The sequence below is a fragment of the Nerophis ophidion genome, linkage group LG02, assembly GCF_033978795.1.
Source record: "Nerophis ophidion isolate RoL-2023_Sa linkage group LG02, RoL_Noph_v1.0, whole genome shotgun sequence".
In the NCBI taxonomy this organism is placed as follows: domain Eukaryota; kingdom Metazoa; phylum Chordata; class Actinopteri; order Syngnathiformes; family Syngnathidae; genus Nerophis; species Nerophis ophidion.
In genome coordinates, this window is record NC_084612.1 from 52326263 (window position 1) to 52339086 (window position 12824).

At 38.7% G+C, this 12824-nt stretch overlaps 1 protein-coding gene across 2 annotated transcripts in view; it reads right to left on the minus strand.

Moving 5' to 3' along the window:
- The window catches only part of hp1bp3 (heterochromatin protein 1, binding protein 3), a 49993-nt gene that overhangs the window by 7957 nt on the left and 29212 nt on the right, over nt 1-12824 (minus strand). For both annotated transcript variants that reach the window (XM_061886262.1, XM_061886256.1), the window contains exon 11: nt 4954-5065. In XM_061886262.1, the coding sequence (XP_061742246.1) occupies nt 4954-5065 (112 nt within the window). The remainder of the gene's footprint in view (nt 1-4953; nt 5066-12824) is intronic.

The following is a 12824-nucleotide window of genomic DNA, read 5'->3' on the forward strand; positions in this document are numbered from 1 at the left end:
AACAGCGGCACCAAAATAGGAGGAATTACGCGGAAAATTCCCATCCGTGATATATATACACACATTATATATAATTACACACATATATATACATATATACATACATATACATACATACACATACATACATACATATACATACATACATACATATACATACATACATATACATACATATACATATATATATATACATATATATATATATATACATACACACACACACGAATATATACAAACCCCGTTTCCATATGAGTTGGGAATGTGTTAGATGTAAATACAAACGGAATACAATGATTTGCAAATCCTTTTCAACCCATGCACTACAAAGACAAGATATTTGATGTTCAAACTCAAACTTTTTATTTTTTGCAAATAACAAGTAACTTAGAATTTCATGGCTGCAACACGTGCCAAAGTAGTTGGGAAAGGTCATGTTCACCACTGTCACATCACCTTTTCTTTTAACAACACTCAAACGTTTGGGAACTAAGGAAACTAATTGTTGAAGATTTGAAAGCGGAATTCTTTCCCATTCTTGTTTTATGTAGAGCTTCAGTCGTTCAACAGTCCGGGTCTCCGCTGTCGTATTTTACGCTTCGTAATGCGCCACACATTTTCGATGGGAGAAAGGTCTGAATTGCAGGCGGGCCAGGAAAGGTCTGAACTGCAGGCAGGCCAGGAAAGTACCCCCACTCTTTTTTTAATGAAGCCACGCTGTTGTAACACGTGCTGAATGTGGTTTGGCATTGTCTTGTTGAAATAAGCATGGGGGTCCATGAAAAAGACGGCGCTTAGATGGCAGCATATGTTGTTCCAAAACCTGTATGTACCTTTCAGCATTAATGGTGCCTTCACAGATGTGTAAGTTACACCTGCCTTGGGCACTAATGCACCCCCATACCATCGCAGATGGTGGCATTTGAACTTTGTGTCGATAACTGTCTGGATGGTTCGCTTCCCCTTTTGGTCCAGATGACACGATGTCGAATATTTCCAAAAACAATTTGAAATGTGGACTCGTCAGACCACAGAACACTTTTCCACTTTGCATCAGTCCATGTTAAATTATCTCGGGCCCAGACAAGGCAGTAGCATTTCTGGCTGTTGTTGATAACTGGCTTTCGCTTTGCATAGTAGAGCTTTAACTTGAACTTACAGATGTAGCGACGAACTGTATTCAGTGACAGTGGTTTTCTGAATTTTTCCTGAGCCAATGTGGTGATATCCTTTAGAGATTGATGTCGGTTTTTGAGGAATCGAAGGTCACGGTCATTCAATGTTGGTTTCAACCTTTCCGCTTACGTGGAGTGATTTATCCAGACTCTCTGAACCTTTTGATGATATCATTGACTGTAGATGTTGAAATCCCAAAATTTCTTACAATTGCACTTGGAGAAATGTTGTTCTTGAAGGCTTACTGAAACCCACTACTACCCTCCATGCAGTCTGAGAGTTTATATATTAATGATGAAATATTAACATTGCAACACATGCCAATACGGTCTTTTCAGTTTACTAAATTACGATTTTAAATTTCCCGGGAGTTTCGTCTTCGAAACGTCGTATAATGACGTGTACGCAAGACGTCAAGGGTTTTTAGGAAGTATGAGCGCTGCGCACACACAGAGCTAAATGTCGTCTGCTTTAACGGCATAATTATACAGTATTTTGGAGATCTGTGTTGCTGAATCTTTTGCAATTTGTTCAATTAATATTGGAGAAGTCAAAGTAGAAAGATGGAGTTGGGAAGCTTTAGACTTTAGCCACACAAACACACGGTGATTCCTTGTTTAAAATTCCTGGAGGTGAAACTTTCCTATGGATCAGAGCGCGGTCAAGAGAACAAGGATCTCAACCAGCCGGTTTCGGTGAGAAAATTGTAGTTAAAAAGTCAGTTCTTATCAGAGAAAAGCTGAGCTTGTGCCGTCCATAGCTGCTGTCGACTCCCCTGAGACACTGCGCGTCAACACACCCGTGGAGACACACTTCCGACTATCAGGTAATATTAAACTCATTTAACACTAGCAACACAATAGAAAGATAAGGGATTTCCCAGAATTAACTTAGTAAATGTGTTTAAAAACATCGGAATCCGTCCCAATGCGATCGCGTTTTTTTTTTTTTTTTTTATACTTTTTTTTCTAGTCCTTCGCTATCAATATCCTCAAACACGAATCTTTCATCCTCGCTCAAATTAATGGGGACATTGTCGTTTTCTCATCCGAATAGCACTTTTTGTTGGAGGCTCCCATTAAAAACAATGTGAATATGTGAGGAGCCATCAAACATGTCATGTCGTCTGCGACTTCCGGGTAGAGGCAGGGCATTTCTCTTAGCACCGAAAGTTGCGAACTTTATCGTAGACCGAAAGTTGCGAACTTTATCGTGGATGTTCTCTACTAAATCTTTTCAGCAAAAATATGGCAATATCGCAAAATGATCAAGTATGACACGGAGAATGGACCTGCTATCCCCGTTTGAATAAGAAAATCTCATTTCAGTAGACCTTTAAACTGTGACTATTTGCTCATGCAATTGTGGACAGAGGGGAGCGCCTCACCCCATCCTTTCTTGTGAAAGACTGAACATCTTTTGGTAAGCTGTTTTTATACCCGATCATGGCACCCACCTGTTCTCAATTAGCCTGCACACCTGTGGGATGTTCCAAATAAGTGTTTGATGAGCATTCCTCAACTTTATCAGTATTTATTGGCACCTTTCCCAACTTCTTTGTCACGTGTTGCTGGTTTTGGCTCGGTACGTACCTCGGTTCAGAGGTCACGGTTCCGTTTAATTTCTGGTACAGTAAGAAAACAACAAAATATAATTTTTTTGGTTTATTTATTCACCAAATTTGCAAAACCTTCCACCAGAAATATTTTTCTAACTGGAATGTTTGACGTGAAGTAATCGGAACCTTGGATTGGTCAATAATTTATGTTAACATTGATTTAGATTCAACATTATGTTTTGAGCAACCAAAGAAAAAAAACAAAACAGCTTTGTTTTATTAGTCAACATTGACACTTTTTCTAAATTACATTTAACCTTCAAGCTTTTTATTTCACTTTTGATATGTTTTTGTTTATTTTAATACTATTTTTAGAATGTGACATGGGCCTTTAAAATGGCAAATGGCCTCCGGGGCACACGTTTGACACCCCTGCTATAAATAATGAAAAATTAAATCTGATAAATCAATGGATAAAAAGCAGAGCCTGGAGACGCATGCGCATTTATCATAACTCTCTCGCTCTCTGCCCCTCCCTCACGAGTGATGCAGCGCACACAATGTTTTTTTTTACCCCTTCTTAACCCTGAACATACATTGTTAATACACGCAACCATAACTCAGACATGTCTGGTGAAAAGAAGACGTATGGTCAGTCTATCCGAGCCCGATCACTGCTAGCACCGGACATGTCCTCTTTTGCTAACAGCGACCGGGCTAGGATAGACTGACCATACGTCCTCTTTTCACCGTACATGTCCTCTTTAGCGGGGCTGTCAGGGCAGAGTTTCTTAAATGCGTCAAATTTCCAGCATTTTGAGTATTTTTTACGCTACTTAATATGTTCGTGTGGAAACGCCTCCTTACCGAACCAAAACCCCCGTACCGAACCCCTAATATATATATATACCCACATATATATACACATATCTATTCACATAATTATACACACACACTATATATACACACACACACACATATATACACACACACACACATATATATACACACACACACATATATATACACACACACATACACACATATATATACACACACACACACACACACACACACACACACACACACACACACACACACACACACACACACACACACACACACACACACACACACACACACACATATATATATATATATATATATATATATATATATATATATATATATATATATATAAAAACACACAGACACGCAAAGCCGTGTGTGTAAGTGAAAACTAACAAAACGGCCACCGCATTAATTGATTTGTCAGTCTGTGGCCCTCAGTGGAAAACATTTGGGCCGCTACTTATTTCCTAGGTTTATAAAACTAGTTTATGTACTTGTCTTTACGGTGTTTATGAGTGTTTAAGAGTAAAAAAAAAACAAAAGGCTGAAAACAAACATGTTTGCTCACCGCAGGTACGGCATTGCCATTCTGTTTAGACTTTTTTTTTTAAACCTAGTGGAAGTACGGTTGTCGTTCCGTCTTCTAGACCTCCATAGCGTTTCTACTCCTATGGATTCTTCATTCATCACTCCAAAAAACATTTTTAAGTTTTAGAACATAACTAAAACTATTCTTACTTACTAAACTGTCCCATGTGTGATGTCTGTAGGAGTGTTTTCATGCATATTTGTACCTGTTATGGTAATGCAATGAAGCTAGCGTCATAGCATTAGCTAACATGATAACAAGTGTGTGTTAGTATTATTAACTTACAATGACTTTCTTTTTGTAAAGTTAGTTTCACAAATTCCTCAGTAAATTCAGCAAAACATCATCGTGGAGTTATTGAGTCTATTTAGTCGATTGGAGAGCTAGCTTGCGCAGCTAGCGGGTCCATGATGACAACTTGTTTTGTTTGATCAGCCGATTTACTGCCGTGTTACAGACCGTTTGGAAACCATTAAGGTACGTAAAACATTTACAGAATATGTCTGTGTAAATAGCTCATGTCACAACATATACGTCTGCGGCTTATTGTCCGGTGGGGCTAATGTATGGGAAATATGTTTTTCTTGTAAAATGTAGTGGGTGTGGCATATATCCCGGTGCACTCTTAAGTCCAGACAATATGGTATGTGTAATCTTGTCTGTTTTCAAAATATACTTTGATTTGAGATTATACAACCCTGGGTGAAAAAGTGTGGACACCCCGACGTGTTGATAAAAAAGGTGTGAGCGTGTTGCAACTGATTTTAAAAAGGTGTACCTTGGGTAAAAGGGGAAGGAGAGCCGGTAAGTGCCCTTGAGGCCGTGACCTGTGATCTGCTCCATCCAGCCCAGGACTTTACACTTCGTCAGAGTCCTCCTCAGGTTGGCCACTGAAAAGACACAAGGTTTAATGTCAACGAGTTTCTCCTTTTGAGAATTCATTCAATGAGTGTGATTGACCTTTTATAAACAATTGTAGAGTGGAACCTGGATACACAAATGCTTTACTTTTCCATTTACCAACCAGACTGAGCAGAAATATGCTTTGTGTCGATGCTTCACCCACCTGCTTAGTTCATAAAGTAAACATGAATCATTGCTTGTAACCTCAGTAAAGTCCTTATTTTATGTAAAAAAAAAACAAAAAAACAACGCACAATAGTAATCAAAACATTCTTTTTATCCTAACAGCAGCCATCTTAACAGACAATGCGTCCAAACACACACTTTGTCCAAAATGTGACAAACATGTTGCTAAAATAAAAAAAGTAAAGAGGAAAATGCTAGTAAACAGACATAGCGTCACCGTCCAGCTAGCAGTGTTCTCCATCGGCTTGTGTCCCAGTACTGGATTTTCTTTCGCTGTGACACACTCTGGCATATTTTTTAAAAAAAGTCACCACAATTAAAAGTTAGAAATCCCTCCTAGAAACAGCAGCTTTATCTGAGCAGCCTCTCTGTGAATGACTGCTCCTCTTTTTCAACTTTTCCAAACACCCACGGCCCGCCTTAAATTGTTCTCCGGTGCTCACTTAGGGACAGCAAATAGCCATTTAAATGGCAAGTCTTCTTTCAAACCATAGCCTTGGTTAGGGCTGGGCAATCCCGGGTTTGTCTCTGTGAGATATAGAAAATGACTATATCGTTGCTTTAAGCAGCGGGCATTACACTACAGGCTCTTCCCACTCTTTCTTGTCTCTCCTCACAGAGACTTAAACCAAGTGCACCTTCTTACATAAGTCACGTGTGCAACGTCACACGCTCCCGCGGAGTAAAGAGAGGTAACGTTAGCTGTGATGTAAACGGATAGGTGCGAGTGGGCATACGAGAGAAAGAAGGTGTGAATCTAGTAACAAATGAAGGAAGAATTAATTCCCAAGAAAAACAGCAGGGGGTCCATCGTCTGGCGGTGGTTTGGCTTCAAGCAGGTAGATGTTGAACAGACAACCCTAATATGTCAAGTATGCGGCAAAAGCGTTGCTACAAAAAGTAGCAACACTGCTAATGTAGCACTATTTGAAATGTCATCCGCTAGAGAATGAAGAGTGCATGAAACTGCATTTCAAATCTTCGGCCGGTGCCATACCAACAAAATGCCCAAGCAACCATTTCAACATAAACACCGTATGAACAGAAGGAGATGACTTCCGCAGGAACCTACCACATAGCGAAGGACATACACTATTTGATTTTCTATTATGCAGCTCATTTTTATTTGGCACTTATTGAAATATCTAGTGTGAGATCATGCACAAAGGGCACTTTATTTGTTTTTAACTATTGCAGTGGTGTTCTGTACAAAGAAAATGCACTTTAATTTAGTGTTTTGATATGTCATCTTAGTGACATCATGCACAAAAGTGCACTCATAGCTTGTTTTATTTAAAGTGTCTCTGACAATCTTGCACTTTGTTTGTGCCTCTGCTTAATAAGTTTAATAAATACATTTTTGGTCAATTGACTTAGTGTTTTCCCTCTCTGCACGAATTGATTGATTGATTGATTGATACTTTTATTAGTAGATTGCACAGTACAGTACATATTCCGTACAATTGACCACTAAATGGTAACACCCGAATAAGTTTTTCAACTTGTTTAAGTCGGGGTCCACGTTAATCAATTCATGGTACAAATATATATTATCAACATAATGCAGTCATCACACAAGTTAATCATCATAGTATGTACATTGAATTATTTACATTATTTACAATCCGGGGGGTGGGTGAGGAGCTTTGGTTGATATCAGAACTTCAGTCATCAACAATTGCATCAACAGAGAAATGTGGACATTGAAACAGTGTAGGTCTTACAGTAGGATATGTACAGCCAGCAGAGAACATATTGAGTTCAGATAGCATAAGAACAAGTATATACATTAGAAGTACATTTGAGTTGTTTATAATCCGGGGAGATGGGATGTGAATGGAGGAGGGTATTAGTTTAAAATAAGCGTAAATTAATGCTGTATGAAGATTTTTTTTATTTTATTTTTTTAAATGTATCCAATACAACAAAACAATACACAGCAATACCATGACAATGCAATCAAATTCCAAAATCAAACCAGACCCAGCAACACTCAGAACAGAAACAATAAACAGAGCAATTGAGGGCACACAAACACGACACAGAACAGTCCAAAAGTAGTGAAATAAAATAGAATATCATCAACAACAGTATCAATACCAGTACTAATTTTAACATAGCAGTGATTAAAAATCCCTCATTGACATTATCATTAGACATTTATATATAAAAAAAAAAAAGAAAAACTTTTTTTTTTTAATGAAGACACATAGAATCATCATACTGCTGTGATTATTTGCATCAAGTGTTCATTCAAGGCTAAGGCAAAATATCCAGATATATATTGTGTATTGTGACATGGCCTAAACATATCAACATATTAATAAAAGGCTATACGTATCGCCCAGCACTAGCCTCGGTAATGCTATCTCCAGCCTGCTGCTTGTCATTTATCCACATGTGCAACAGCTGTGATAGTTAATCTATATATCACCACCGCCGTTTACACCTCTCCATATGGAAACAGGACGTCCCTCTTCAAAATGGCATGTACAGGAAGCAATGTCATCAAAATGGCCACCCCCATAAAGCTTCCAGCGGCACACAAAATTAATAAATGAATGAATGAAGCGACCGGACACTTTGACATCAATCTAAACGTTCATGGACCAAAATGAGGCGTTTGTAGCACTGGTGTTGTTAGCATTAACTAATGTGCTAACATGTTTACAAGCATCTGCATTAGTATTAACTTACAATTGCTTTTTTTCTCTCTATTGTTCCAGTTTCACAAATTCCTCAGTCAATTCACCAAAACCTCACTTATCGAGTCTGTTAAGCTGAATGGAGAGCTAGCTTTCACAGCTAGTGGATGTGTTGATTCTCCCAGTCGGGACCAACAGTCACATAGACCTTCTGAGTGCCTGCAGTGCAGGATTACTGCTCATCTGCTGCAGATAGTGAAAGTAAAGCTGCTGCTCCTTTAGAATGTTTCAACTTCTATGCTTGTATTAGTCATATTTCTTTATTTAGTTCTTCTGGGCTGCACTCCCAGCTGACTGAACATCCATTGTGTGGTGATTGTGGAAAAAGATACTCATGCACACGGACACACAAAAACAGGATCACAGTCAACAAAGATAAATCGTTGCTTCCCTACTGTGACATATTCTAAACATACTTTTCCGCCAAGTTTGATCAACGAATCACGAATCAGCCCCAATGTCTGCTCTCACTATGATGCCGACTGATGGGAAGTGTACATCTTCTCCTTTACATCAAGAATTCATCAAAAATCTCAAGCTGGGTAAAAAAAAAAAAGTGGGTGCAAAAAAACCTATTTTCGTGTCTTTCTCGCCATCTTCTGGATCTCAAAGTCGACCAACTTGTCTGTGTCCACAACCTTCTACTATCCAGGTGAGAGGTATGATTCATTATCTAGATTTGACTTTTAACAGCTTATGACATCAATACAGCAGCATAAGCCAAAAGTATTTCCTTAATGTTAGCGCTTGTAATAATATAGGTTTACTATCAAGGTCACAGATGGCAAATGGAGTATTGTTAGGTAGGGGTGTTACGGTACGTGTATTTGTATTGAACCGTTTCGGTACGGTTGTTCCGGTTCGGTGGTGTACCAAACGAGTTTCCACACGAACATATTAAGTACCCGCCTAAGCTAAAGTCTTAACAAGCTGCTCTGCTCCGTTCTGCCTCTGTCTCCTACACAGCACCAAACATTGTACCACCCACACAACCATCTGATTGGTTACATATATAGCGGTAACAGCCAATCAGCATATGTGCATATTCAGCGCGCATGTAGTCAGCGCTTCGGCGTCCAGCAGGTGAGCAGCGGACTCTCCCCAAATTATAATAAACACCTACAAGTCAACGTTCTAGAAACAAAGTGCAGCTCAGCTCACTCGCAGTCCTGGCTTGAGGTGAAGGCTAATTAACTTTTAGCGTAACGTTAGCTCATTGTGCAGTGTGTGTGTGCTCATTGTGCAGTGTGTGTGTGCGTATGTGTATGCTAAGGATATAATAATGTAACTGCATCATTAAGCCTACATGAACTCCATGGTATTCAGAGATTAATAGTCTCTCATATTGCTGTTGTACTATTTTTTCAGCTATAGTTACATTAATCATTAGTAATGTAGCAGCCTAGTTTGAATGGCAATTACCATGAATTGATTTACGTGGACCCCGACTTAAACAAGTTGAGTTAAGAGTTTCAATCAATAAAAAGCAGGGTCCGTACAATCACAAGTTGATACAAATATAACATTTACATAATAAAAATAAACTACAGGCTTCCCAAATGCTGTAATAAATTAAGCATGATGAGTTGACTTGAAACGGTTTAATGTTGCACTTTTTATATGTAGAAGAAAAGTTTTGTCATTTTATTTAATCTGAGCAACAAGTTGAGGCAGTTTAATGTTGATTAACGTGGGTAGAATTATTATAGTGTTCCCACTGTTAAAAGGATAAAGCCATTGTTTACAAATTTGGTAAATAAATAACCCAAAAATTTATATTTTGTTGTTTTCTTACTGTACCGGAAATGAACTGAACCGTGACCTCTAAACCAAGGTACGTACCGGACCGAAATGTTGTGTACCGTTACACCCCAATTGTTAGGGCTTTATAGTGGGTTTTATGGGCACAACTAATCCCAGTAGCCCCATTGTTAGAGGACTTTTATTTACCTACTGTTTAATTTTAAGGGTTGCGAGTGATGGGCAAATTTCCAAAAAAGTGCAGTTCCCCTTTAAAAAGGTATTATGACGATCAGTGCCGATGAACTCCTATATTGTTAAAACATTAACGACTAATGTAGGGTTGTTTGTGTTGCACCGTCATGTCTGTTTGTGTACCTCCTTTTGTCATATGTAAAAAAATACAGGAAGTATTGTGCAAATGTCTATTCATGTCAGCAATTCAATGAGAATTAATATTAACTCATTACATGCTAAGGGAGATATATATCCACCTTTTGTAATACTTATCAGGATCAAGGCTTAGTTTTCCATAAACACATTTTCAGAGATTTTCAACACAAGCTTTTCATAAGGTGCAAGCCATAAACATCTAAATGATATCAAAAGATGGAAGTTGCATGTTATGATCTTTTGTCATTTACAGTGGGGCAAAAAAGTATTTAGTCAGCCGCCGATTGTGTAAGTTCTATAACTTAAAATGATGACAGAGGTCTAAGGGTGTAACGGTACGTGTATTTGTATTGAACCGTTTCGGTACAGGGGTTCCGGTTCGGTGCGGAGGAGTACCGAACGAGTTCCACACGTACATATGAAGTAGCCGCCTATTAGAGATGCGCGGTTTGCGGTCTCATCCGCGGAGTTCGCGGATAAACCGTGGGTCGGGCGGGTGACATGACGAAAAAATAGATTTTAATTAGATTCGGGCGGATGGCGGTTGAACTTTTCGGAAATGTTTGATATACATGGTTCTGGGACCGGTATCCTTTACCATTCAATGACCTATTTAGGACCCGTGTCACAAAGCGAAGAAGACAATAGAAGACGTAAATATTCTCAAGAATGACTGCCGACAGTCACCCAATTAATAAGTATTAGGGCGTGCTATGAAGCCATTGGCTTTGTCGCCTTAATCAGCATGTACGATCTGCTTGTCAGTCCAGCAACATGTGTGTGGCTTCCGCAGACTCACGCACACGACTGCAAGGCATACTGGGTGACACAGAGTACACTAATGGTTGATATATAAACAAATTTAACACTTAGTAATATGCGCCACGCTGTGAAGCCACACCAAACAAGAATGACAAACACATCCTCACAGTAACACAACATAAACGCAACACAACAAATACCCAGAATCCTTTGCATCCGTGAGTTATCCTGGCTATTTTATACACCCCGCTAGCAATGGCTTTAGGTGAAAGCTAGTTAGCTTTTAGCGTAACGTTAGCACATTTTGCGGTGCGTGTGCGCGTGTGTTTTACGGACAGTGTTGATTGAGGTGTGTTGAAGCAGCAAAAAAGGACATTATATTAAATGAAGAGTTTCTGTCTCTGATAGTGTATGTAATAATGTAAGTGCATCATAAAGCCTACATGAACACCATGGTTGTCAGGGATGTAAAGTCTTTCCTATTGCTATTGTACTATTTCTTCAGCTATAGTTACATTATACATTAGTAATGTAGCAGCCTAGTTTTGAATGGCAGGGTCCCTATCACATGTTGATACAAATATAACATTTACATAACAAAAATCAACTACAGGCTTCCCCAATGCTGTAATAAATTAAGCATGATGAGTTGACTTGAAACTGTTTAATGTTGCACTTTTTATATGTAGAAGAAAAGTTGTCATTTTTTTTCCAACTAAGCAACAACTTGAGGCAGTTTAATGTGGATTAACGTGGGCAGAATTATTATAATGTTCCCAATGTTAAAAAGGATCAAGCAATTGTTTACAAATTTGGTAAATAAATAACCAAAAAATGTATATTTTGTTGTTTTTTTACTGTACCGAAAATGAACCAAACCATGACCTCTAAACTGAGGTACGTACCGAAATGAAATGTTTGTGTACTGTTAAACCCCTACAGAGGTCTGTAATTTTCATCATAGGTACACTTCAACTGTGAGAGAATGTGGGGGAAAAAAATCCAGGAATTCACATTATAGGAATTTTAAAGAATTTATTTATAAATTACGGTGGAAAACAAGTATTTGGTCAACCATTCAAAGCTCTAACTGATGGAAGAAGGTTTTGGCTCAAAATCTCACGATACATGGCCCCATTCATTCTTTCCTTAACACGGATCAATCGTCCTGTCCCCTTAGCAGAAAAACAGCCCCAAAGCATGAGGTTTCCACCCCCATGCTTCACAGTAGGTGTGGGGTTCTCGGGATGCAACTCAGTATTCTTCTTCCTCCAAACACGACGAGTTGAGTTTATACCAAAATGGATACATGGATGATACAGCAGAGGATTGGGAGAATGTCATGTGGTCAGATGAAACCAAAATAGAACTTTTTGGTATAAACTCAACCCGTCGTGTTTGGAGGAAGAATACTGAGTTGCATCCCAAGAACACCACACCTACTGTGAAGCATGGGGGGTGGAAACATCATGCTTTGGGGCTGTTTTTCTGCTAAGGGGACAGGACGATTGATCCGTGTTAAGAATGAATGGGGCCTTGTATCGTGAGATTTTGAGCCAAAACCTCCTTCCTTCAGTGAGAGCTTTGAATGGTTGACCAAGTACTTGTTTTCCACCATAATTTACAAATAAATTCTTTAAAATTCCTACAATGTGAATTCCTGGATTTTTTTTCACATTCTGTCTCTCATAGTTGAAGTGTACCTATGATGAAAATTACAGACCTCTGTCATCATTTTAAGTGGGAGAACTTGCACAATCGGTGGCTGACTAAATACTTTTTTGCCCCACTGTATTAGTTTATTCAAGCAATTACATTTACAAAATGAAACTAGCATTTATGGCATTAAATAGTCACACTTTTGGGGCTCTACCTGTATCCACTGCTATTGCAGATCTTAAAGGGGAACATTATCATCAGACCTATGTAAGCGTCAATATATACTTTGATGGTGCAGAAA